The sequence below is a fragment of the Mustela erminea genome, chromosome 5, assembly GCF_009829155.1.
Source record: "Mustela erminea isolate mMusErm1 chromosome 5, mMusErm1.Pri, whole genome shotgun sequence".
Taxonomy (NCBI): Eukaryota; Metazoa; Chordata; class Mammalia; order Carnivora; family Mustelidae; genus Mustela; species Mustela erminea.
Genome location: NC_045618.1, coordinates 141860151 through 141886533, shown reverse-complemented (window position 1 = coordinate 141886533; position 26383 = coordinate 141860151). Strand labels below are relative to the sequence as shown.

The following is a 26383-nucleotide window of genomic DNA, read 5'->3' as shown; positions in this document are numbered from 1 at the left end:
GGAAGCAGGCTCCCCCCTGAGCAGGGAGCCCGATGCGGGTCTCGATCCCAGGACCCTGGGACCATGACCTGAGCCGAAGGCAGCTGCCTGACGGCTGAGCCACGTGGGCGCCCCGAGACCAGTTTCCTCTTAAGGAACACGCTGCACGGGCGCCCGGCTGGGAGAGTGCGGGCGGACTCCCTTTTGCAGCTTCCTGCCTGGCTCTTCCGTGGTTGTGGGCACAGCCGTCTGTCCGCTGTTGGAGCCGTCTCCTCGGCCGAGTGCGGCTGCCTTCCCCGGCCCGGGGCTGGGACCGCCAAGCGTGCCCCTCGAGCATCCTTCTGCCTTTACTTTGGGGTCTGCCCTGGCCTATCGGGTGCCTGTTTCTGTTTGTGTCTGCTCTGGTATCTTTTCTACCTGAATTGGGATGTCCAGAGAAGACCCTCTGTTAATGGAAGAGCCAGACAATGGGTTATTAATCAGCAGGGGCTGGCGGGTGCTGGCGTCGCACTGGGCTCCCACGTCTATCGCGTGGCGGGAGGAGGCGGCGGAGGCAGCTGCCCGCTACAGCCTGGGCCGATGCACACACAGCCCTCTCCCGTGGCCCTGTGAGTCATGGGACCCGCGGTGCCCCTGGGTCTGTGAGTGTGGAGTGTGCCACCAGAGTGAATCAGAGGCCTTCAGTTATGCTAGAACTCGCCTTTGTCCCTGGTTAGTATTCCTCGGGTTTTGGATCCGCCTTCATAGGTGTCCTTGGTTGCCCGACTTTTAGGGAGTGATTGAAGTACCTTCTGCCTGTTTCTGCTCTCAGCCCAGTGCTGGGCATCGTGTGCCAGGGAGGGTGCCCGCAGTACCCGGGGTCAGAGCTTCCCGGCACGTGAGTGCTCCGTGACCGGGGAGGTTGTCGTAGAGCTCGCGTCCTGGCCACAAGAAGGTGGCTGCGGTGGCCACAAGGAGGGGCCAGCATGTCAAGACACATGAATGAGCACAGAGGCCATCTCACTGGGCGGCTGGTGAGGGAAGGGAGGGTTGCTTAGGCTGCTTCCCAAGGCTCCCGGAGGCCCCTGGTGCCGGTGCAGCCCTTGTTAGCTGAAATGTCAAATCAGTCACTGCCTGCTTGCAGGAAGGTCTGGGGAATGCAGAGGGAGCCCCTAGCCCAGCCCGAGAGCTGGACTCAGCTGCCTTTTTGCCGTCAGTTTCCAGGAGGAAACCCTGGGCTGCCTACAGTCCCATCACCCGCTGGGCTGCTCTGTCCCCATGTGCCAGGGACCCTGGCCTGGGAGCCGGCGTCCGGGGCTTGCTTGAGACCACTCCTGTTTTTAACTCCTGGGTGTTCAGTGAGGACAGAGCTGTACTCTGCTGTGCCATGTGGGCGGTGGTGCTCAGGTGCCCCCAGTCCCCTGTTTTACAGTGATGTTCACTCCAGTTGGCAGGTGGGTGTCTGTACCAGGCCGGGTGATCCTCTCGAGAGGGTCAGTCAGCCTCTCGACGGGGCACGGAGCTGCGCTGGGCCAGCAGGAAGATAGTCTGGGCACAGATCCTGGTGCTCCTGTTCATGCAGTAAACTCGGTGAGTCATGGCCTCTCTCTGAACGTCAGTTTCTTCATCTGGAAGATGGGGGAACATAATAGCAGCCGGTCAGTGGGCTTGTTGTGAGGCTCAAGCATCACGAGGGGGTAAGTGAGCCTTGTCTGTAAATCCCGACCTTCAAGAGCCATGGAGCGTGCCTGCTGGGCTTCATGTTGTCAGGGGCGCGTACTCTTGCCCCTGTGACGGTGAGGTGCCGAGGGCTGGAGCCATGGGGTCTCGTCCCCAAATGAGGCCCAGGAAAGGTGGGGGTGCATGCTTGTCTCATGACCCCCGATGCCCTCCATGACCCCCCTAGTCACTGCCAGCCCAGACCTGCCCTGCACCTTGGCTCTCCTGTGCTGTGGGGGCTCCCTTGCCAGCTGAGTCACAAGTCAGCTCCCCCTCGGTGATGTACCTGCACGCTCTGCCTCTCGGGGACCAGGTCTGGTCCTGCACCTGCCGCCTTCCTGCAGGGTGACCCTGGGGAGCTAGTTCCTTCCCACCAGATGCGGCATCTTAAGCTGGGCTGTCGGAGGGAACCAGGTAGTAGTGGTTCATGTAGCGTGAGGTGACCAGGGACCTGGGAATAGGGTCCCCAAGTGGCTCTGTTTTAGTGTGGGCTGACTCTCGTTGGCAAAGCCGGCTGGGGGACAGTGTGCTCAGTGGCCTGTGACTAAGCCCAGGCACAGCCGCTTGGCTGCATGCTCAGAGGCCGGAGGCCGCCGGGGGAGGGTCTGGTTTCCCTTTTTTAAAGGGACTACTTGTCCCCAGTGGCCGCTGCTGCCGCGCAGATTCCTGGTTGTTCCAGAGCATTCTGTGGATGAACGCACGTTCATCACTGCCTGTTTTCTCCTGCATCTGCCCCCCTCCCCCTCTGGCTCCCCCTAAGCCGGCCCGATCTGTCCAGAAGGTCTCAGATTGGCTGGATGCCCATCTTTCTGTAAGGATGACTTAATTTGGACAGTCACTGAGGAGACTTAACAGGCTGGACATTGTTCCTGGTATCGTGAGATCGGCCTGAGTGAACCAACCACCAGCCCCCCGCTTTAGCTTTCTAACGGTCTTAACCAGGCACCTCCCACCCTGGGGACCCGTGCCAGGCACCATGCCAGACCTGGGGAATGCAACACACCTCAGAAGAAGAGTTCCTGCCCTCAGGGAGCTCAAGTCAGGGCGAGGAGGCTGATTTGGGGGTGGGAAAACATTACAGGAGGAGGTAAGAATCAAAAAAAGCTTAGCATTGCAGAGGGCAGGTAGAACACATGGCCTCTCGGGGCAATCCTGGAAGGCTCCGTGGAGGAGGGGCCTCAGAGGAGCACTGACTCTGTCCTGCTGAGCCTGACCCTGGGATGCACCTGCCCAGCTGCAAGGCAGGCCCGGGGGAGGTGGGTATGTCCTGGGGTCAGCTGGGTCTTGCTCCCCTGTCTAGCGACTCCAGCCACACTGCGTGATGGGGGAACAAGGGACAGAGGAAGGAGGCACTTCCTGGGTTAAAAGACCAGAAAGCGATGAGAGGCAGCATGTAGAGCTCAAAGACCTCTAACTGGCTACCTCCTTTTCCACAAAGAACAAAGGACAACACAGAAAACTTTTCTCATTACATGCTAATGGGAGACGGACGCTCTCATTCACGCTAATGGGAGTGTGAATTCAGTAATTTTTAGAAAATTGCAAAGGCATGTCCCCTTTGGCCCAGCACTCCTGCTGCTGGGAACTTATCCTGCAGGTGAACTGGTACGTGTGCAAGTGGCACATGCCCTGGCCACTCGCTGCCAGCAAGTCTGGAGACAGCCCTGGGGTCCCTGCCGAGAGCCAGTGCCCACCGCCCGGCATGCGCTCTGGGGGACATCCTCCGAGGGAAGGGGGCTCTGCCAGTCTGGTCTGGCTCTCGCCCAGGAGCAGCACAGCCCACCTGCTCTCTCGTGTGCCGTTCACAGGACCCCTTGTGCGCAGAGAAGTGTGAGGGGGGTGCTGGCCCCTGGAGGCTGGGCGGCCCACGGGAGGGAGTGATTTATTCACGTCTGCCTGTTGGCAAGCACCGCACCGTGTCTTCTGCCAGCACTGGGGGAGAGCGGTGCCTGGCACGTCCCTGCCTGCTCTCCTGCCCTCCTGCTTCATCCTGATATCGAACAGAGGCAGAGACACCACTGAGTCACTCGGTCTTTCTGCCTGCTCCCCTGGTGCACCTAGGTGCAGGTCAGCGATGGCCCAGCTGTGCCCTAAGCCACTCGTGCCTGTGAGCAGGGGCCCGGGAGGCAGACTGGGCAGGGGGAGCGTGGTGCAGGCCGTGGCTTGGGCCGGTGCCCAGGTGTCCTGCCCGCAACCCTGCTGGGTCCCGACAGGATGAGCGATTGGCTGGAAGAGGCGGCTCGCCACGCCGCGCCATCTGGCGGGGCCATTGTGGAGAGCATAAAGGAGGGAGCACGGTGGGCCGGGGCCGGGGCGGGAGTGGTCCAGCCGCAGGGGGAGGACGCCAGCCTCCGAGCGCACACCGGCCGCACTCCGGCCGCAGGAGCCAGGCGAGGCCACCGCTGCAGAGCTGAGGTCTGGGTCGTCGCTTCCTGGGAGGTGACGGATGACTCCCTGTCCCCCTGAATCTCAGCGAGAATGCTTTATACAACTCTGGTTCTGAGCTGATTTATCGCTCTGCTAAGATGCAAAGGCAGTTTTATGTACTAGGTAATTAAGTGGCATTATGGACGGCTCGAGAATAAGTGGCTGCCGTTTTAATAATTAAAATAAATGACCCTTTGACTGCTCTCGGCTCGATGGTGTTTTCCCTCAGTGTCGAGACCCCAGAGAAAGAGACGGCATGAGTGTGTGAGTGTGGGCACCTGTGTGTAGGTGCACACGTGGGTGTGACTGCATGTGAGCGTACATGTGTGTGCATATCTGTGTTTGTTATGTGCGTGGGTGTGCGTGAGTGTGGCTATACATACCTGTGTATGCATAACCCCGCGTGTGCGTATGTGGGTGTGCAGTGCTGTGATTGTGCATAGCCATGTGCATGCACACGTGAGTGTGAGCACATGCGTGTATGCCTGAGTGTGCGTGCACAAATGGTATGAGTGTGTATATGCATGTGTGTGCAGGTGCACTCGTGTATGTACATGGGTGTGAATGTGTGAATAGGTGTGTGCATGTGTGCCTATGCAGGGGGTTGCCCGAGGGGGCTCCTCTCGGATCTCTGCTTTCCAGGACCGCTCCTGTGGCACACACATCATCCCGGGTGGGCAGGGCCCTGTCCTGAAGAAACCTTCCTTTCACCTGCGAGGCTGGCTGTCACCGGCTGGCTTTTGGATGTGGTCTCCTGTGTGAGGGGCGGCCCTGATTCCGACCTCAGCTCTTGGTAACGTGTGGCAGTGGCTGGGCTCGGTCTCAGCACCCGGATAAAGAGGTGACCACGCCTGTCCCACTGGGGGCTGGGCACCCGGGGCACATCAGCTGTCCTTTGCTGAGTGAGAGGCGTACGGACTCCAAGTCTGTGGATGACCCTGGCCCCCCAGTGCCCTTGAGGTCTGAGTGACCAGGAGGGGTGCCATGGGGGGACAAGGTCATGGGCAGCAGAGATAAAAGGGGGAGCAGGACCGGAGGCCTGTGGGGGGCGATCTTGCCCCCATCCAGCCAGGGCATCTCCACCTGCCAGGGTCGCGGGGATCAGCCTGCGGGAGAATGTCATTGTTTTCTGCCCCAGACTGTCCTTCTGTTTGGAGGAAGGGTGGCCTTCCTCAGACCGTGCGGACCATGGCACAGCGTGTTATGCTGGCTGGCCATTTCTGGGCAAGGGTGCCGTTGAAGGCAGCTGGAGCCCCAGTTGCTGAGCAAGTGGCAGCTCAGTGACCTTCAGGTGCCCCAGTCACGAGGCGAGGCCAGGCACAATGTGCTCTCTCTGCCACCCTGCCTTCTGGACCCCCGTCCGTGCCTCCCCAGCCCTCCTTCCCAGTGAGGTTTCCTAGGCCCCAGCCCCGGCCGGACCCGGTGCCAGGAGCCTGTGGGTTCCCCGGGCTGGGCTGACCCTGCATCCTCCCCCCACGTCCCATGCCCCCCCGACCCGGCCGGGCGCCCTGACAGTGAGCTTAGCACCCAGGTTGCCGTTCTCCCGAGCTGTGCCTGCGTGACCAGACAGGCCCCTCCCATGTCCCCGGCCTGGGCTGTGCTTTCTGAAGGCCCCCGGGAGTGTCTGAGACCGCTTCTCGCCTTTGTTGGGCCCAGCCACGGCCATGCTGTGCTTGTGGAGGAGTGTGGCACGTGACGGGCCCCGCCAGGCCTTTGGAAGCTGCTTCTGTCTGTGGGGCCACCCCTGCCTGTGGATGCCTCAGCCTGGTGCCCCTCCCACCCCCCCGCCTTTGCTGCTGTGAGCTCCTGGGACAGACCCTTGTCTTCCGAGTCTGTGACGCCAGGGCCTGGCACGGAGGAGGCAGCCACGAGCATCTGGGCCTGGGTCTGTGCCCCTGAGATAGCTGTGGGTCCCCGGGCTCCTCCCTGTGACCCTGCCTCTCCGGGGGGGCCTGTCTGGCCCCCAGTGCAGTTTGCCTGAGCGAGTCTCTTTCCAGGCTGGGGACGTGGAGTCATGCCAGCGCGGATCGGTTGCCGGAGTAACTTCCCCAAGCTCACGCCGTCCCCATGCTCAGATCCCAACACGTGGAGGCTTAATTTTGCCTGTCACGTTAGCGGCGCCGTGAGGCCGTTGCCCTGGGGCGCTCCGGTTTGCTGAGGGCCCCTGGGGTCCTGGGGAGATGGACCTCCGGTGGGCACAGCCCCTGATGCCGCCTGGTGAGCGCCCCTCCCCACAGAGCTGCAGGCTTGGGTCCTCTTCCCCTGGGAGGAAGGGAGGCACCTGCTGGCCCAGGACGGAGGCTGGGGCAGGGGGCTGACCCGGCCAGGGCCGCCTCGAACTGTGGTTCCCTGTGGACTTGCTGCCTGTTCTGCTCTGCCCCATCTCTGTGATCCCTGAAGTGGAGAGGCTGGAGGTAGTGGTGGGCCTGGGGGGGTGGGCCCCCGTGGATTGTCCGGAGGATCTAGGACCGTGTCCAGTGCCAGGAAATGTATACTGAGCCTTCTCTTTTCTCCCCTCTGAGCCCACGACAAGCAGCCATGCTGCTCGAGGCTTCTCTCCCATGGTTGGGTGGGCTCGGGCCCAGGCAGCATTTAGGGGTAAGTGGTTGGCTGCAGGTGGACCCCCAGAAGCCCCTGGGTGGTCTTCGCTTGGTGAGGGGGCAGGGCAGAGGCTGGGATACTCTCAGGGCTGTGGGTCTGTGACCGCGGAGGACCCCACCTCACGTGGGCCTCTCATTGGCTCCCTGTCTGGGAGCTCCCTGTGCTCATGTAGGCCCTGTGCTTCCGGGCACCAGGGAGGGGACCCCAGGAGTCACACACATCAAACGTGTCACCGCAGGCTTCTATCCAGTGGACGCAGGTCACATCTCCAAGTGACCGACTGGGGACACCATAGTGGGCAGCCTCGGGAGGCCCGAGGGTCGGGATCCCCCAGCGTCCTCTTGACCGGGTGTGGCTGGGCAGGCAGACGGGGCCCCTGCACGCTTGTGGGGGCTCTTTCCTCGTCTACGAACTGAGGACTTTGGGGTCTGCCTGCTTGTAGTGAAGTCTCATCGGGTAGCAACGAAGGTGTCCCAGCCCCTGCGTCCAGGCTAGGTACCGAAGCTTCATGCTGCCCTGATTTTTCCAGTGGGAGGGCCCCGGCCACCCCCTGAGCCACTGGCCACGTGCCAAGCTCCACCAAGGCCACTGGCAGGGTGAGGGGCCTGCTGGTCTTCCTAAGGCTTCCGGGTCAGGGAACATGGGTCTCCCTGCCCCTGCGCTGGGCCTGGGGTGCGTCTTTTCCTATCTGTCCTTTCAGAGGCTCTTCTGGCCTTGGGTCCCAAGGGACCAGAGAGTCGCCCGGTCGGGGGGTAACTGCCCATTTCTGGCCCCCACCTTGGTCTCATGGTTAAGGTCGACCTCGTTGTTTGTTATGTGATAGAGCAGCTCCTCAGCACCAAGGGGACACTTGGTGACAGTGGCTCCTGGGCTGCGCGGAAAAGAGCAGCAGAGCCCCCTTCCACAGTACATCCCGCCCCTGGGGAACGCTCGGTGCTTGTCCCAGTGCCCAGCCCAGGTGTGGGCAGCCCTCCCGGGGCCAGGCCGTTGGGGGCCAGGCCTTGTAGTAGGAGGATCTCGGCCAGGAGTGGAGAACCACAGCAGAGGTCACCTGGCCCAGACACGGCGAGGGGTGGCAGGCCAGGGCTCAGCTGGCCTAGTGCCGAGAGGCTGCTGATGCTCTCTGGGGGCCGTGCCAGGGAGCTGGACGGAGGGCTCTGGCCTGTGGCCGCAGTGGGATGTGATCCTGGCCAAGCGGGGGTAGCTCTCCAGAACACGGCTCTCTCCCTGGTAGGCTCTTTGGCCTGCTCCGTACAGCTAGAATCCCCCTGAGGTGGGGGCTTGATTTCTCTTCCTGGCTCTGTGACTCCCAGGGAGGCTCAGCTCCTTTCCTGACTTTGGTTTCTTCTTGTAGAAGGGATTTCTCAGGTTCCCATGGGCTCTGGCATTGGGGCAGAGCTGGGCCATGGCTATTGATTAACCAAACTGTGCCCTTGTGGGGTATGTGACCAGCGTGGCCCTTTCTCTCTCTGGGCCGTGGGGCCGGTGGCAGAACGGGGCGTGCTTGAGTCCCCGAGCTCCCTCCTGGGCCTTCCAAGAACGCTTCTCCTCTGTATCTTCATGTGATGGGTTTAAATGGCCACATGGAAGGGGCTTGGGCAGGACCCCTGGATGTCCTGAGAGGCAGAATTAGGAGTGCTGGGGGCCGGTCTGGCAGCTGGTGTGATGGAAGACTCTGGAATTGTAACAGGAAGCTTAGTTCCTTACGGCGATCCCACCGTGTGTGTGTGTGTGTGTGTGTGTGTGTGTGTGTGATCATCACTGTTTCACCGATGGGAGAATTGAGACTCAGTGGGTTCATGGGCCATCCTTCCCCAGGCCTGACCTTGGCTGCCTGTCCGAGCTGAGACCCCTCCCACGCTGCATGCGTGAGCAGATGTGCGGACCGCGTGTGCCAGCCACCCCCGTGCGCCCGTCTGCTGCCGGCACAGGAGGGCAGCGTCCAGCCGTATCTGCAGAGAGGCTGCTCTTCCCCCAGAGCCCCCGGGACCCTGTCCCCGGGATGGCGGCGGCAGCTGGCGCGGGCGGCTCCTGCAAGGGGAGAAGAGCAGCTCCATGCCGTGCGCCCAGGAGGCCCGAGGCATTTCCTTGCTTCTGAGAGGATGTGCGTTTGCTAGAGACAGGAGGGTTTGGACAAGTAGCAAGAAAACCAAAACACGCACCTAGCACCGTCCCCCAGCTCCTGCTCTGAGGTTCCCCTCTCTGGTTGAGCTCTTGTTCTCTCCGTGGTGGTGTGTTTGGGCGGCTGGGTATCTCGCCACAGGTTTAATGTGGAGCCTGAGTTTTTGTGCTCAATGTGGCATCAGACCCTTTCCTCCCTTGGTCTTCGTAAAAACATCCCTTCGGTTGGGCCAGCCAGAACTTATGGACCCTCACCTGTTGTGGGGCAAACACGGATGGTCGCCTGATGGACTGGCTGCTCCCTGGTGTCCCCCGGACTGGTTTCCATGCTGGGCCGTCAGCCTCGGGCTGGGCGCAGGTGCGGCTGGCGTCGGGGCTCTTGCCGGGGCTCCCAGGTACCTCCGGGCACGTGGCCATGTGGTGCTAAAGATCGTCGTTGCTGGGTGCGTGCACTGCTTTTCCCGAACAAACGCTTGCGTTCACTCACGGGGCGACCTCCCGGGGGTCCTCGCGAGCAGGAGGAGCGCCCACGCTGCTTGCGGACGCGGAGCTCTGTGGATCCGGCCCCGTCCCAAGCCGCACACCATGCGCTCTCTTCAGCCTCTTCCCCGCGGAGCCGTCCTGTGACGTTTCCTCCGAGGTTTTGAGGAGCGGGGACCTGCCGGGTGTTTGGTGTGTCTCACGTTGCCTTGCGATTGGAGTCAGAGTGTGTGGGTTTGGGGCAGAAACCACGGGCGGGGACGCCGAGGGATCGCACGTCCGGTCGGGACGCACCTGGCCTGTGCCGTCACCGGTCCCAGTGGACTTGGTCCGTCGGGTTCTGAGGTTTCCAGACCGTCTCCGCACTGCGAGGCGAGCACAGTAGATCTTTGAGACTCATCGGTAACCCATGGGGGCGCGTTGAGACGGCGGTGCCTGGTCCTCACCGGACCCTCGCGCGCCTGCACTGGGTGCCGCTCTGGCTTGTGAGGGGTGACTTCTGGCTCCCTCTTCCCCTCTCTACTTAGCTGTCGGCGCTCTGCCAGGAGGGCCTCCCCCGTCTCCATGCGGGCGTGTGTGCATGTCGTTTTTATCAGTGTGGACACAGGGATTCTATTTTATCCAATGTGGTTGTAGTCCCCAGCTCTCATTAGGATTGTCATGGTCACCTTGCCTGGGACAGACCGCTGGCTGCCGGCCAGGGAGGAGAGGGAGTTGGAATGTGACTGTCCTCATAGGGTCACTGTGGCGCCTGGGGTGCCTGTTCTTGTCCTGGCCGTGCCACGGATGGCTTGTGACCTCAGACAAGTGGGGTGGATAGTTTGGGGACCCTGGTTCACCCTGACGTCAGAAGGGGAGGCTGGACAGGCTGACCTTGAAGGCCTCCTTGTCCTGACCCCCACCCCCAACCAAGTTCCCGTCGGGGTCCCTTGCCAGGCCTTGTGCTGTTCTTCTGCTGAGACCTGGAGTTGGTTGTGGGGCAGTTCCTGGTGGCCAGCTGTCACCTGTCACCTGTGGGAGTGATGACATATTCCTTCGTGCCCCACCCCGCTGCCTGCCTTCCTCCTGGCGCTTCCCCAGCTGAGGGGAGGGAGGCTGGCCGTGGAGGGGGTGGAGCTTCCTCCGCAAGACGGAGGCATGTTTATTCTAGTTAGTAACCAAACATTGGCCTCACCCAGGCACCTGGTCTCCTGACCTTCGGGTCTGTTCTTTTCCCAATCGTCCTTCAAGAAACACAGCTGCGCGGGCAGGTGGCGTGCAGCAGTGGCCTCCACCTTGCCCACCACGCCCACCCGTGCCTACCTGCGTTCGAAGGGCCCTTGGAGGCTTTCACCGTCCTCGTTGTCCAGAGGGGTGTTCCGGGTCCCAGGGAGGGCAGGGGCCCACCCAGGGCCACACAGCAAGTGGTAACACAGCCGGAACTGGAGCTTAGGCCCCCAGTGCTCTGAGTGCATCCCTGACCACAGGTGCCTGCTGGGTGCCTGTGTGCCCTTCTTACAGCGACAAGCCTCCCTGGGCACGTCTCCCAGCCCCTGGTGGGTGTTGGACCCTGCGGAAAAGGCTGATGATTTCCACTTTGTCTCAGGGCGGGGCTTCGAGGATCAAGAGCAGGGTGCAAGGGGGTGAGGTTTGCTGACAGTCCCCAGACCCCAGGAGGCTTGGTGTGTGACGCTGCCCTGCTTTGGACTCTGCCTGGGCTCTGCATGTTTAGGTGGGGCCTGGCCTGCCGAGGCTGGGGGGGCTGGGGGTCTCTCCAGAGTTGCGTGGGAGGGCTGTCGTGTGGGGCCGAGCAGCCCTCCAGGAAGGGGTAGAGGAGGAGCAGCACCGGGGAGGGTACCGCTGGGCGGAAAGCAGTAGGGACAGCTCCATGGGGCAACAGGAGCAAGACTGCCCCGGTGGTCCCAGGTCAGTGGGGGGGGCGGGGGAATTGGGGTCTGCCTGCAGGTGCTCAGCACACAGTCCCAGAATCACCAGGTGCCACCCTGGTGGGACCCCCAGTGTGGTCTTCCTCCAAAGGATAGCTCTGAGAGCGGGGTGTCCCTCTGAGATGGTGACCCCCAGACCTCAGGGGATGTCCCTTGCTTAAGTGCCACGAGGGGACTCGAACTCCAAGCTTGTGCTTGGAAAGGCTGTGGAAGGACCTGTGAGGAGATTGTCAACCGCCCTCCAAGTTCCCGAGCTGCCATGGCGTGGCTTGCATATTCCAGAGTCCTCCTGGCAGCCCGTGGTGGGGGCATCACTCCTTCCTTATCAGAGGCCGGTGCAGAGGCTCAGAGACGTTGATGACTTAGTGCGAGGTCACACAGCTGTGATTACAGAGAGGCCCCGCTGGCCCCCCTCCTCTCCTGACCTTTGTCTCTGCGTCTGCCAGGGGAGATCACTCTTCCACTGAGGAGCCCACCCCTGGCCTGTGCTCAGCGACCTGGGGTGACCAGGTGCCTGGCAGGCAGGACGGTTGGCTTTATAACCAAAGAGGACTCTGTTTGCTTCAAATATCCTAGCAGGGTCCCAGGGCTAAGTCGGATTCATACCCCACTTTCTAAGGTTTGTGGTGACGCCCCAGCCTGGCTGAGATCTGGGAACAAGGCTGTAGGCCTGGGTGAGCCCGTGGAGGTGGGCGTGGCCCCAGGTGGCACCACTGTCCCCAGGCTCATCCTGGAGGCGGGGAAGCTTCCGCTCGCCCCTCCTTCCCATCAAGGTCACGCTGTCTGCGTGTGAGGCGTGGAGCGGACGGCCTGGTTTACTGAGTGTCTGCTCTGCGCCCGGCCCTGTCCTGGGAGCTTTCGGACCCTTTCCTCTCTCAGACCTCACAAGCCTCCCAAGCTTGGTTTTTCTCCTATTTTTAAGTGACACGTGGAGTCCGTGGGCCTGGGTGAGTCAGCGAGTCACAGTCGCGATTCTCGGCTCCTGGGGCTGTTGTCACAGACACCCCACGTTGGTGTCTTTGCACAGACGTGTTGTCTTCGGTTCCAGAGGTCGCCAGGGCTGAGGTCGGGGTGTTGGCGGGGGCCGCGCTCTTCCTGGAGGCCCGAGCAGGGCTCTGCTTTCCTGCCTTTCCATCCAGTCCTCACTGGGGACCCCTTCACCACCCTCCGGGCCCACAGCCGGCCTCCCTCCCCGCTCTGTGCGTGGTCACACCACCCTGGGACCGCCGCGGGGAGTGCTCTGTCTCCGCGTAAACATTTGGCCCCCAGGATGGACCAGGCGGCCCTCCCACCTTGAGTTCCGCAGCCTTCGTCCCCTCTGTCAAGTCCCTGCCGCTGGGGGGGGTCACTCCCAGGCTCCCAGGCTCCGGGGTTCAGGTGTGGGCACCTTTGTGGGGACGCTTGTCTGCTGAGTACATGTCACTAGTCCGGGCTGCGATCTCAATCCCAAACAAGTCCCCGGGACGTCACATGCGGAAGTCAAGGCCACGTGGACGGAGCTCCTGGGGACGGGCCCCTCCGCGGTCCTCCGCGCACCACTCTGCCTCGTCCCTGCAGGACCCTCGGCGGCCGAGGCCACGGGCACACGGTGGCTGTTGTTGGCGTCGCCCGCCTGGGTCTTTCTCTGCGACAGACTCCAGGCTCGGAAGGGGTTTGTTCGGTCCTCCGGTGGCAGGAGGGGCGCCACCTCCCCAGGACTTGGGGGAGCGGTGATGGCCTTGAGCCTGTGACCCTCCCGTCAGTCGTCGTCCTGCTGGGGGTTGTATGTGGAACGGGAGTTCGGTCTGCTGTCCCCTGCGCCAGCTCTGCATCATTGAACTGGACGGGTCCTCGCTGCCCCACCTAATTGTAGGGACGCCGTCTTGGAGGGGTTCTGAGTCACCCCTGTCCTGCCAGGGAGCCCCCAGGACATCCGGGACTCCTGCTCCACTTCTCAGGGGCCTAGTAGGAAGGGGCTTCTCTGAGACTGCAGAGCAGGTGGGACAAAGGGCGCAGTGTCCCCTCACTAGGCGCAGGAGGGCGACTTCCACCTGTCAGCCTCTCCATCCTGGGGACCCCTCCCCTCCCGATGGGCTCCTGACCTGCCGAGGTTGGACTGCTCCCATGGGGTGGGGAGGGCCCCCAAGGAGCCCAGGGCCGGGGGCGTTTGGGGGTCTTCTGAGACAGCCTGGTCACCAGGAGCCGGGGAGGGAGATGTGCTGAGCCCAGGAGTTTGTGTGCTGCCTTTTTTCCATTTTACTTAAAAAGCATTATTTATTATTATTATTTTTTTGGTTAGGAATTCTACAAAAAGCAAGAAACTTGGACAATAATGAGGCAACTATTTTTCCACTGCCTACCTTCCTGAGATTGTTAAAGAATACATGTCCGCTCCAGAGCCTTTCCTTGCAGGAAACACAGTGCCACAGGTGTCGATGAGGGGCTCCTGTGTCCCCGCCATCCCCCCGAGAGACCCTCAGCCTGGAGTTCAGTGCCCATCACTCTCCTGCAGAGCTTTCTACTTCTCGTCCGTCACAGGTCCATGAACCACGTGTGACGGGGAGACTTTGTAGGAACGAGGTCCTTTCTGCACATGGCCTTTCGCTACTTGCCCCCACTGTGCTTCGGAGACCTGTCCCCGTTGGTACCTCTAGCTCTTTGTTTCTACCTCTACTGTTTTGTTGTTGGTTGAAACCAGTTTTTCCTGTTTTCTGGGAAGACATTTAGGTGGTTTCCAATTTTTTGCTGTCGTAGTGGGTGCTGGGGATATGCTCTTCTACCTGTGTCCTCCTGCTCCCGTGCCGGGCTTCCCTGGGGGCGTGTGCGGCTTCTAGAGCCCACAGCCACGCCGGGCGGCTCTCCGATCTGCCGCGCCGGGGGGTACCCTGCGTCCCCTGGTTCTTCAGCGCTCGCCGAATTCCCACGGTAACACTCTCTGCTGCTCCCTTGGCTGCAGTGGCATCTTCCTGTCTTCATTTGCATTTCTCTGATGAGGTGCTATCAGGTGTCCTGTCAGGTTTCCCCTTGTGACTCACCTTCTGTGGAGACTCTGCTCCCAGTACCTGCGGACTCCCGTACTGATCCGTACGAGCATTGTGTGTCGTCCGTGCGACCCTCTGTCCGCTCTGCGCCCGACTTGCACGCAGCCCTTCCCGGACGGCCGCTGCCCTCCTGACGGTGCTCACGGATCTGTTTGCTGTTGGGAGCGGCTGTGATGTTCCCGCAACAGGGGCTGACAGCGCTTCCTTTGATGGTTTGTGCTTTTTGTTTCTTTCTTTTCTTTTCTTTTTTCTTTTTTTTTAAGATTTTATTTATTTATTTGACAGATAGAGATCACAGGTAGGTAGAGAGAGAGAGAAGGAAGCAGGCTCCCCGCTGAGCAGAGAGCCTGATGCGGGGCTCGATCTCAGGACCCTGAGATCATGACCTGAGCCGTAGGCAGAGGCTTAACCCACTGAGCCACCCAGGCACCCCTGTTCTTTTTGCTTCTTGACGGAGAAAGCCTTTTTACCTGGAAGCAGAAGTTGTCCTTTTTAATAACTGCTGCACTGACACAGAATTCACACGGTTTGTATATATATGACACTTGAGCATTGTTGAGTATAATCACAGAGATGCGCAACCATCGGAACTAGTTCCAGAGCGTTTTTATCACCCCAGAAAGAGGCTGTACCCGATCGTTGTCACTCCCCAGTCCCCCTTCCCCTCGGTCCCTGGCTGCCGCCGACCGACTCTCTGTCTCTGTGAACTTGCCTATTCTGGACATTTCAGACACATGGAATCGTACCAAATGGGGTCCTCTGGGACCGACTTCTTTCCTAGAGCATCGGGTTGTTAAGGTCCGTTCCACATGTTGCAGACTGTGTCAGAAAAGCCCCAGTTGTCCCTCTGTCCTTTCACGTAGCCCGCTCTGACCCAGCTGGAGCTGCTTTCTGTGTGTGGTGTGAGGTTGGGATCCAATTTTGTTCTCGATGGTGGCCGGGCAGCGGCTGGAGCTCCGCTCACGAGACACTCCGTCTTTCCCCCGCGGGCGCAGAGTGCCGCATGGGCCACATGGCAGGTTACGAGCTTCTCTGGGTTCCTGTCTGCCCCTCTCCTCCCTCCCTGCCCCCACCACGGGGGTTTGGCGTCTTTCCATGGAGTCCGTTCCGCATGGAGCTCTCCGGACGGTCACCACTCCTGCAGCCCCACCAGCTGGCTCGTGATAATTTATTCTTGTTTTCACTGAATCAGGGAAGCCCTTTCTGGAGGGGATGCTGCTGCCTGAGGTCACCGCCGGGAGCCCCCACCTTCTCTTGCTCCCTAGGCTTGGAGCCCCAGTGTTGCTTCTCATGCACAGGGTCACAGCTCTCAGCCTTACCCCTGGCTCCCTATTGTCTGGGAATAGGGACCTCCTGGCTCTGATGACCCTGCCCCACCTAGATTTTCCCAGTTTCCTGGGCTGGCCCCGTGGGCCACACATTGCCTCCTCTGCCCATGACTGGAATCCCCTGGTGTCCTGCCCCCACCAGCGCCTCCCCCACTGTTCCTGCCTCCTCTGAAGGACAGTTGGCCCCATCATGCAGGGCCTGGCACTCAGGAGACACCTGCTTGACAACTAATGATAAAAACAAAGCCCCTCCTTTCCCCCAAAACTAGTTGAGGTCTCCCTTTCTTGTTACCAAGGGGCTTGGTGTGTAGATGTGGGGCTCAGTAAATATTTATCTTTCCCCACCCCACTTCAGATGTGAGTCCTGTGTACCTTAGCCCTGTCCGAATCCCTGCATTTCGGCGGTGTTTGCAGGGGTTTTTAGGCCCCCCCCCCAGTTAATAATCAGGACCCGACGGGGTCCCTCAGAGATGGAGCTGAGAGGCGGACGGTTTCGGCAGTCACCGCTCAGCATAGATCATGGATCAGGGGCTCCCGGCCTCACTTGTGTGTTAGAATTACCTGGAGGGCATCTAAAATGCACATGGACATCCAGGAGCCTCCCCTGGAGTCTAATATGGTCGGTCTCACGGGGGAAGAGATCAGATGTTAGAAAGTCCCCAGGGAGGGTACGTGGAGCTATGCCAGGAGCCACTGAGCTGCATGGGCCTCGACCTGTGTGGCTCGGCGACCCTGCCGGACAGGCTGGTAGACTTCCATTCTTGGCCTCTCTCCGTAACTTCCAATCATTCGGCGTGGAATTGGGGTTGCTGGGAGAGGAGACTCACAGTGCCCGCCACGGGCACACACAGGTTAATTTCTGGGCATGAAATTAACAGGAAGGGGATTCTTTTTTCCTCTTCTCCTCTGGCTGGAAATAATGGCACGGTTTCATTTGGAACGACCAGGTTTCCCAAGCACTAGACGGAGAGATGAGGTTGAATGTTTGGGCCAAGAGCACCAGAGGCTACCAAGCAGATCCAAAGTGGGCACGTTTCCCATCAGCTAAGCTGGGCACAGCCCCCTTGACCTTGCAGTATGGTGGTGGGGGTGGGGGTTGTAGTTTTCCCTGCAGTTAAACGCCAGGCACTCCTGAGGTCCTGAAAAGCAGGGTGCTGATCCACCGGGGTCCCTGGGACTTCGCATGGAGCCAGCAAAGGGGCAGGTAGGTAGCCAGGGGACGGCCATGGGTTTCAGGAGAGGCTGAGAGCTCCCCGTTTTCATTAATGCAATTGTTTTTCGCAGCGCCCCCCCCACCCCCGTTCATTTTCTTTCCTTCGTGGACGGAGAGGGTGGGGCTCCTGTTGTGGTCATTCCGTTTCATCTCTTGCGTTGGGGGGATCTAAGGTTTCCGTGATCCTGCCTGTCTTGGCATGGACGGGTCGGGTACCAGCCTGTTGGCCAGAGGCTGCTGGGCAGTGTTTTTACTGTGTGACTTGGGGCTTGGTACTTAACCTCTCTCTGATAACAGGGCCCAGTGATAACAGGGCCCAGCCCATCGGCTTGCTGTGAGGATGAGGGGCGACTGTCGGGGTTTTGCTCAGTGCCTGCTGGCATCCGGTAGATGCTCAGTAGAATTTGTGGGTGCCCAGGGGAGGACGGGTTCCCTTCTCAATGCCCTGTGTGGGCGAGAGAACTCTTAACTGCGTCTAGGGCCCTGCAAGTCCATGCTGAGCTTGTGACTGGCTGTCTCGGCCCAGGCGCCTCTGTATGGGTCTGAGGGCAGCTCGGGTGGGCGGCCCAGCAGAGGAGGGGGCAGTGGGGGCCAAGGTGCCCGGCTCGGTACAGCCACTCCTGGAGGCATCCTCCTGGGAATCTGATGTTCCCCTGATATGCCTCCCTCAGCCCCCTTGTCTTCATCCATAAATAATACGTGTCTCACGTTCAGCCCACATCTCCAGGGCCGCAGCGCGTGCCAGGAAGCAGACGCTAATGGGGTCGGCTCTGAGGCTCCTGCGCCTGCCTGCCACGGTCCTACCCCTGTGCCTTTGCTTCTGCTGTGCCCTGCTCAGACTTGCCTTCCACCCCACTGTCTCGACCTGCCTGTCAGAGTCCTGTGTGCTCTTCAAGGCTCAGCTCAGATGCCTCCTCCTACAGGATGGAGCCCCTGATTTCTCCTTGTCAGCTCCTCCTTGCCCTCTGCCCCCCTCCCCCGGCTGTACCTCTGCTCTCTGCCCTGGAGCAAATGTGGTTATTCCTGCGGCTCCTTCATTGGGCGGAGGCATCCTCACAGAGGGGGACCATGCCCCTGGACAAGCAGGTGTGACTGCTGGTCCTGCCGGGGACCGGCTCTATGAGCTTGGGCAGACCCATTCCCTCTGTGAGCCTCTGTTTCCTCCTCTGGAGGCCAGGCTTTCTGCCACCCTCCTGGCAGAGTTCCTGGGAGGGGCAGAGCGAGCACACGGCCATGGGGTCGGAAGTGGCTTCTCCTGCCTCCTCATCTGTGTCTGGAGCCTTCAGCGTTCTAGGGGTTTCTGTCCAGCAGAGGCCCAGGGTTCAGGGAGTTGCTGGGGTTAGAACATCCTCCGAGTCCTTTAAGGAGATGGACCATTTCCAGCTTCTGCGGGATCCGTGTCTGGGGCCTTGCTGAGGGACACCTAGAAGTGCGCTGGGTCAGAGGCAAGGGCAGCTGGAGCAGGCAGCTCCAAGACCTGTTGAGTCTGGCCTGTGGGCAAGGTTGGGGGGACAGAAGCCACTTGGGGACCGAGCACCCACCAGCAGGACCAGGTGCTGCAGGAAGTGTGGCCTTTGCTGCTGTCTAGAGCCCGGGGCTGCCCTGAGCCCCTGAGCCAGAGGGAAGGCGAGGCCCCTGCGTGGTCTATGACCTTCACCTCCCCGGGACTCGCTTACCTCGTCTGGAAGTTGCCCCACCTCCCGGGCCTGCTGTGACGTTTTGACTTCCGCGACCTGACCTGCGGGTACTGGTGGACACTTGCCTTCCCCCTGGGGCTGAGTCCTGGCGGGGGGCTCGGGAGGAGAAGGGAGCAAGCGAAGAAGCCGGCTTTCAGGAGTCACGAAGATGCTTTCAGGAATCCTATCCGTCCTCTGGGGACAGAGATGGAAGCCGGGAATGATGAGGGGGCCTTGTCCGAGGAGGCGCGTCTGCCCCCATGGAGCCCCCGGCCTGAGCCGACCCCTCTTAACGAAGTGGAAGAAGAAGGGAATTGAATCACCGAGTGGCGGCGGGGAAGTGTCAGCCACCCCCACGGCGGAGGCCCAAGGCCGGGTGCCGCTGGCTGTCCTGCTGATGACCTACCACAAAGCCTGCCTGTCCCCAAGACCCTGTGGGCAGCCTCGTTAAGCAGGAGGGGGCTTAGAAGGGGAAGCAGCTGGGAGGGTCAGGCCCCGTGTGTCACCGTGCGTCATTGTGTGGCACCCCCCTCCGGCCCCCACTTCTTCCTCTGGTGGGGTTGGGGGCTGTCCTACTTTCTCCTAAGGAGCGACAGACATGGTTGGCACTCTGCCCAGATCCCCGTGGCACTTCCTGCTTCTGTGTCCACGGCCCGCGGCACCTGCTGGAACTTGCTGGCACCTGCCACTCTGGGAGCTCATCCTGTCCACTGCCTAATGGGGCAGTGCTGGGAATTAGCCCCTCTGTCCCCTGTGAGCAGCGCCTCCCCCACCAGTGAGCCCTGGTGCAGGGGGTAAGGCTGAGCCCCGCAAACTCCCCAGCAGAATGGAATTACTTTCATCCGCTCCTTCTGGTCCCTGCCTTGCCTCCCACTCCTGCCCCTGGGCTTTCTGGGGTCACCTTCCCCATACCCTGTGTGGACCCGAACCCCCTGCCTCATCCCGACAGAGACGTGGGCTCCTGGTGTGGCCACTGTTGCTGCCGAGGGACATTCTGAGTGACACTTGCCCTTTGCACCCAGGATGCTGTGCCGTCTGTGTCTCTGGCAGTGCCATGTCGGGGTCCTCTGTGCGGGCCGTGGGTGCTGTTTCAGGCTGGGCGCCTGCTGCCGGCCGGAACCTATAGGCTAGGAGACTGACCCTTGGCACGATGCCTTCCTATTAGGTCTTCAGGCTTTTCCCACACAAGAGGCTACTACGTGCCTAGAGCGGAGTTGGCAAGGAGGGTTTCCGGGGCTAATGGGATGGCGTGACCTGCTCTGGCTGCCAAGTTCTTACCATGAGGACTAACAGGGAGGCTGCGACCATGCTGCCTACTGAGGAGGCCATCAGGATATCAGAGTGCGGAGCGATGGGACCTGGCCCCAGACTCAGCCTCTGAGAGGGCAGGGGGCTGGGGAGCTCGCAGACCTGCGGGCTCCGTGAGTCCCTCCCATCCGTGGGCTGCACGGCCCTCCTCCCTCCCCGGGGAACACAGGATCCCCTCGGAGACCGAAGCGAGGGCTGACGTTCCGGCGCTTTAAGCAAGAGCATTGCCTGCCCCAGCCCCTTGCTGCCACCCTCTTCCCCCGCCCAGATGGAAGCTGGATTGTGACTCCTCCAGAATTGGTCCAGGGGGGCCTGGGGAGGGTCTGAGGGGACACATTGGCCAGCCCATCCTGGGGTCCCTTCTGTAGTCACCTCTTTAATTTTCCCTGCAAGCAGCCAAGCCGGGAAATGACGCATGCCTCCCTTGGGGCCCCGTTCCTCGCCACTGCAAACCCTGGGATTAATTTAATTACACGCTCATCTCTGAGAGGCTGGGGCTCCGAGGCGCCCCGTGGGATCACGAGTTGCCCAAGGCTGCTGGGAAGGATCATCCTCCCAGGGAGAAGCCCTCGGGGGCCTCCCACCCCTGCCCCAGAAGGCCCGTCTTGCAGCCACCCTGCCCTGCCGCAGGACACCTGCTCTGACCCACGGGTAGCCCGGGGTCTGGCTCCAGGGCCCCGGGCAGGGGTCAGAGCCTGGTCTGGGGAGCTGCATGTGGCAGAAAGAGAGGAGGCCCCTCTAGGACATGGGGACATGGGGAGGCAGCCCTGAATCTTCTTCACCTCCCCGGGAATGGGCACACCCGGCTGTCCCTGGGCCTTGGGAGGGGCCCCCAGAGCGGAGCTGGGAGAATTCTGATGGGCTGACTCCGGCCACCCTTCTGCTTCCGTGGTGTCACCGGGGGGCTCTGCACCGCGCCATTGCCGTAATTTAATCTTTTCTCCTTTTCTATAAAAGAAAGACTTTCCCCCTATATTGGAAATAGATTATTTGAAAATTAACGAGAAGGGGTGTGAATAAATAAAAGCCCCCTTGTTCCCTCCTGTGAGCACCACCGGCCACATGTCCGCGCGCCTCCTTCTGGAATTTACTTCAACGCAGAGGTATCTGTACACGTTGAGAGCAGTTCTACCTCTTGCTTTGGGTCCGGAGCTTTCCACCGGCCTGTGAAGGCTTTTCCGTGTTGTCGAGAAGAGAACCTTCCCGAACATCTTCTGAGTGACAGCTGGACCCTCCGCTGCTCCCAGACAAACAGTTATTTCCATTTCTGGCCGCAGCCGTTACACCGTCTTTATTATTAGAATTCGTTCTTTAGGATGGTTGCCATTGGAAGCACCGGGTGATTTAAGATGTTTCTTTCCTGACTGCCCCTGTGGTTTGGAAAGCCCACCGAAGCCCGATGGTCTCAAGTGGACTTGGTTCTCTGAAGCTGCTTGGGGTTCGGGGCTGACAGAATCCGGCGGGTCAGGGACAGCCCCTCAGCCGGTGCCCGCATGTGGCCTGTGAGGGAGGACAGCCGGCCCCTGGGCCCTGGCGGCCGTGGGTGGGCACGTGGGCTGATGTGGGGTCATTTGTCCCCCACGGCGTTGCCTCTGCCCCTTCTCCTTGCTCCGGCCCTTGGCCTCCCCTCTTCTGTCCTCACTGCCATCCTGGGGAGTGTGGCGGACCCTGCTGGGGCCGGGGGACCCCCTTGCTCTGATGGGACCCACGGTGTGTCAGACCCGCCTGCTGCCCAGTGAGGGTGCCGGGGCCGGTTGACTCCGGCTCTGCTGACTCCGGCCTAGTCCACGACTCTGGCTGCAGTCTGACCGAGAAAGGAAATGCTGGGAGCTCCCTGTTGACCCCAGAGGAATTGGCAGCAGATAGCTAGAACTGTCCCTGTATCAGGGAACTGGGGGCGGGGGCAGCGGGCCCCTCTTCCAGTGGCTCAGTGGCCGCACAGGGCAGTGAGTGAGTGGCCGGGGTGCACACAGGGTCCTGTCCTGTCCTGGGTCCTCTCCCGTGCCTGGCAGCGTGGGCCCATGGTGGGGGCTGCGGAGAGCGGGGTGGCGGGGGGCGGCTTGTCGTGGCGCCCGAGGACTGGGCAGTCGTGCAGCATCCCGGAGAGAGGCGTGCACAGGAACCTGTCTTCTTTCTGGGACCAGTGTCTCTCAACGGCTCGATGCTGTCAGCTCCGCTCAGAGCGGCCAGACCCTTGGGGTCCTGAGCACCGACCCACAGGGGGGTGGGGGCGGAGCTGGATGGTGGGGAGAGGGTCTGGCAGGCTGGGCCCGGGGTTCCCCAGCTCACCTGGCAGCAGGTGGGGGACACTGTCCCTCTTAGCCCCCTCCTCTGGAGAATGGGGAGGTCTGCTGGACCCTTGCCAGGTGGGTGGTGGGTCTCCCCTCCCCCACTGGGCCCACCCGGAGGGAGACCACGCAGGGGTCTGCTAGGTATTTGGGTCTTCTTGTCTTAACGTGTGAAGGTGAGAGAGCTAGGGATCTTCGTCGTTTTTGTCCTTTTATCCCAGTGGGTGTTCCAGGGAACCCTTCTTGCGGACAGCACGCAGAGGAGCCAGAAAGGTGGGGAACCCAGGCTGCACCCATCTCCCTCCCAGTGCCCGGGGGGGCCTGGCACACCGAGCGATGAGGCCTTTCCCATCAGGCGCGTTCTCATGGGAGCGATGTGGGAAGAAGTGTTTGTCCGTCCCGGCTGGCTGAGTGAACGGAGGCCCTGGGGTGGGCAGGGGTGGCAGGCACGGGGCATGGATTGGGGGACCATTGGCTGGAGAAGGGTGCGAGGAAGGCCTTTGTACAGCTGCGGCCACCGGGCTGGCCAGGGTCCCCCGCCTGGTCAGGTGGAATCTGCCGATTGCCAGGCATGCACGCAGGGTCCAAGCGGGGAGGCCCTTGGGGTCACCCTCCTGCTGCCCTGAGTTGTGCCGTGAACAAGCCCCTTCAGCTCTCAGAACCGTGATTTCCTGGCCGTCAGCGGGAGCTCTGTAGAGCTGGGGCCTCAGCGAGGTGGTTTGGGGGGCACAGCTCCCTGCTGTGGGGGGTTCCCTGGAACCCCCCACCCCCAGCCCAGCTGCCAGATCCTTACCAGTGCCATCCCCGAGGCTGAGGGCGGCAGGCCTGGTGGGGAGTGGCCCTTCTCCCTCTCGAGAAGGCCCGGCATTCCTGAGTGCTGACTGGTGCTGACCTGGGGCAGGAGGAGCCGGTTGTGTAATTCCCCAGCAGCTAGTGGGTGGGCCCGGCCGCCCCCAATTCCTGCCCCAGGCTGGGCTGCTGCTCCTGGGCCTGGTCCAGCGCTGGGTGGGCGGAGCTCCTGAGGGGCCTTGGATAACAGAGTGCCCCACAGCAGGTCGCTCACTGGGCAGAGGGGCACCTGTGTGCAAAAGCAGGGGTGCCCTCAGAGAATGGCCTTCCCGATGGGCAGGAGCTCTGAGGCCCAGGCCGAGCCCCCGTGGAGTGAGGTCATGGCATTCTGGGCAGGGGGCCGCCAGTGAGCACCAGTGGGAGGGGCACGACATCCGTGTCCCCAAGGGCCTGGGCTCATTGGCTGTGCCAGCTGTGTGCTCGGGATGGACAGAGTCTTCATTTTCCTGCCACTGCATGATAGCCCAGCGCGTCCTTGCACAGCGCTCATCCCCTGGCCCACCCCGGTGTGTTCAAAGTCCTGTGGGGTCCGTCTCCCCAGGCTGTGGTGTAGAGAGGTGGCTTTGGTCGAAATTCTGGTGACTCCTGAGCTAAAAGGCTGGTGTAATGGGCTCTGTGTCCTGTCGGGTGGAGGTGGGTGCAGGAGTGGAGCCGTGACTGGCCCAGTGGACGGGAGTGTAGGCCGTGTGAGCTCCAGTGAGGTGTTGGTATGGACCAGAGGCGCCTAGCCTGTCCCAGACTGGGTGGCTGCAGACCAGGCGCGGAGGTGCCCCGTGCCTCTGGCTTGGGACCTGATGCCCCACCTGCATGACTGCACCTGCCGAGATGGTCTGGTCGCCTCGCCTTCCCTGCCCCGTGGTCCGCATCCATCCCTGGGCCCCTCTGTTCCTGGTTGCCCTCGGGTCCCAGCCCAGTCGTCCCCCTCACCCCAGCCTGGCTTGGAGTGACTCGGTCCTTGCTTTTCTCCTCTGCCGGCCGAGCTGATCTGGGAGTTAGGGTGGTGGAGTTTTGCCTGCCTGTCTGATGGGTTTGGAAAACTGGTCAGTGTGGTGAGGGAGGGTGGATTTCAGGAACCCTGCCGCATTCCGAAACTGGGGGTGCGTGGTTGGGGAGTGCGTCACTGGCTTGGCCCGGGCCCCGGCCCCTGGCTCCTCTCATTCTTAGAGTCCGTCAGGAAGGATGGCATCTCACCTGCGCTACGGACAGCCCCTCCGGCTGCAGGTTGTTGAGACGCTCCTGTGTGTCAGGTGTGGGGGGAGCAGAGGAACCCCGGATACTGACCCAGTATGCTCAGCAGACTCATTTTCCCCACCGTGCTGGGGAGGGGGCTCCCTGGACCCCATGCCCTGCTGGGCGCTGCCCCCTGGCTGTGAGGGTCCCGTCAGGGGATGCTGGGGAGTACTTTCTGGATGTGAAGCAGCACAGAGGCCAAGGGAACAGGCAGGGAACCCCCGTCCTTCCTGCAGGTCCTGGTAACCCTGGCCGGGAGGCTTCAGGCAGGCGTGTGGGTGTCTCAGTGGAGACCGAGTTGGCTGCAACTGACGTGCTCCACTTGTGTCGTTACAGATCCCTCGTCCACCTACATCAGGCAGCTGGAGACCAAGGTGAGGCTGCTGGAGGGGGACAAGCCCCTCGTACAGGTAGGCCGGCTGGGGGGAGACTGCAGGCAAGAGTGCTTACTGCACCCTGAGGTCCAGCATGAGCCCTGCCCCCCGCCCCCACTCCAGGGCCCACCCATGTCCCAGCTGACTGGGGCCTTCCTTCCCCCCTCACTCCCGTAACTGCCCACCTGACCCACAGCCATCCGAGGCATCCCCTGGAACTTGGGGGTCATGGACCTAATCCTCCCTCCATGGCCTTGGGGTGTCCCCCGGTGGTCTGTGAGCTCTTGGGGCCAGCACTGGGCCTGTCCCAGACATGGTGTGGAACGCACAGTTGCTGAACAAGGGGCTGTTTTGGCCCTCAGGCAGGCAGATCGAGGCTGGGAAGCGGGTGGCACACCCCCACTGTCACCCACACGGAGACCTCCCTGCTCCCCCACGCTGATCCTGTCCCATCTGGGGCGCACCTTGTTCCCTCCTGGGCCTGGCCGGTGCCCACAGGCAGATGAGGCTCTGTCTCATCCCCAGCACGTCTGCAGCACAGGGACGGCGGGTTAGAGGCCGGAGGATGAGGGCAGTGCAGCAGCGGGGCCGGGCAGGGGGACAGCCTGCACGGGGGGACAGGCGGCTGTAGTCCTGCTGAGTGTGGCTGGCACAGAGGGGTCACGACCGTTAGGATGAGGGCCTTCTGTGGTGTGGGTGGGGCGGGGATGGGAGGCTGCAGTCAGCCCTGCACGAGGTCCCGGCGGGCCAGCTGGCTCGGCCAGCCCCTTCAGCCTCCCTCTCCCTTGTACCCATCCTGGGCTTAATCTCCCCTCCCCCTCCCCTGCCATACCCCCCACCCCCCCATATGTGGCGGCCAGAATGCCCAGAGCGTTTCTCTGGGAACCAACCCTAGGGAGGGCTCAGCTGCCTGGCCCTGTTGCTAGGCGACCGGCAGGCTTGGCGCCGCTGTCCTGGCTGTCCTGCTCGGAAGCCTGCGGCACCCTGTCTGCCCGCTGGGCGGCTGCTGGGAGGCTCGGGGCCCCGGCACGGAGCACAGCCCCCACCACTGCTGCCCCGTGCCTCGCCCCTGCCTGGGCCTTGGGGGCAGTTCCCAGAGCCTAGCAGGATGGGGCAGAGTGCATGGTTCACCCCCGACCCCCACATCCCCGCGGCCGCCGCCGCGCCCTCGCTCAGGTGTAGAGCCAGGCATCAAATTGCAAGGCTGGTTTGGGAACTTTATATGGTTTTCAGTCCTGTGTGGCAGAAGGGCTTGGCCACTGGCATGCTGGCTCCCTTGGCTCCTGGGGGCTGGGGTCTCACCCGGCTGGGGTCTGGGGCACCTTCCATTCCACAGGGGCCTGGCATGGGTTGGGGATGGGGTGTGGACTGGGCTGCGGGAGCAGAGGCTGAAGTGGTGCCAGGAGGAGTGGGCGTGGTGGGGGCCGTCGTTAAGGCTCAGGGGCCTTTGCTTTGGAGTAGGTGCCCGTCCTGCTCGCTGCAGCCACTGGACGGCAGAGTGGAAGCTAGGACCACGATCTGGACCCGAAGCCTCGGGTCAGTGGCCTTGTGAGTCTTTCCCTGTTGTCTCACGGCTCCCTTGTAGAAGCGGGGTGAGCACCCGAGCCCTGGGGTCAGGGTGCTATTTGCCGTGTTGTTCTGTGGTCCAACTGGGCCTTGCTTGTGGCCTCTTTTCCACGAAGACAGGAGTGTCCCTGACTCCATGGCCCCTGCTGTCCTGGCCACATTGTCCCATTGGGAAAATACACCCCAGTTACCAGTGGTGGACCTGGCCGTGGACTTGGGGGAAATGCTCAGGCCACAGAGGGGTGGCCCTTCTACTCCATCTTGCCTAGGGGCACCCCAGGGTCACAAGGGAGGCCCCCC

At 61.8% G+C, this 26383-nt stretch overlaps 1 protein-coding gene across 5 annotated transcripts in view; it reads left to right on the top strand.

Moving 5' to 3' along the window:
- CCDC85C (coiled-coil domain containing 85C) overlaps window positions 1–26383 on the top strand; it is a 73210-nt gene that overhangs the window by 32183 nt on the left and 14644 nt on the right. For 3 of the 5 annotated variants that reach the window (XM_032345240.1, XM_032345237.1, XM_032345236.1), the window contains exon 2: window positions 24480–24553. In XM_032345240.1, coding sequence (XP_032201131.1) covers window positions 24480–24553 — 74 coding nt within the window. The remainder of the gene's footprint in view (window positions 1–24479; window positions 24554–26383) is intronic. The other 2 variants (XM_032345239.1, XM_032345238.1) reach the window with 1 other exon arrangement.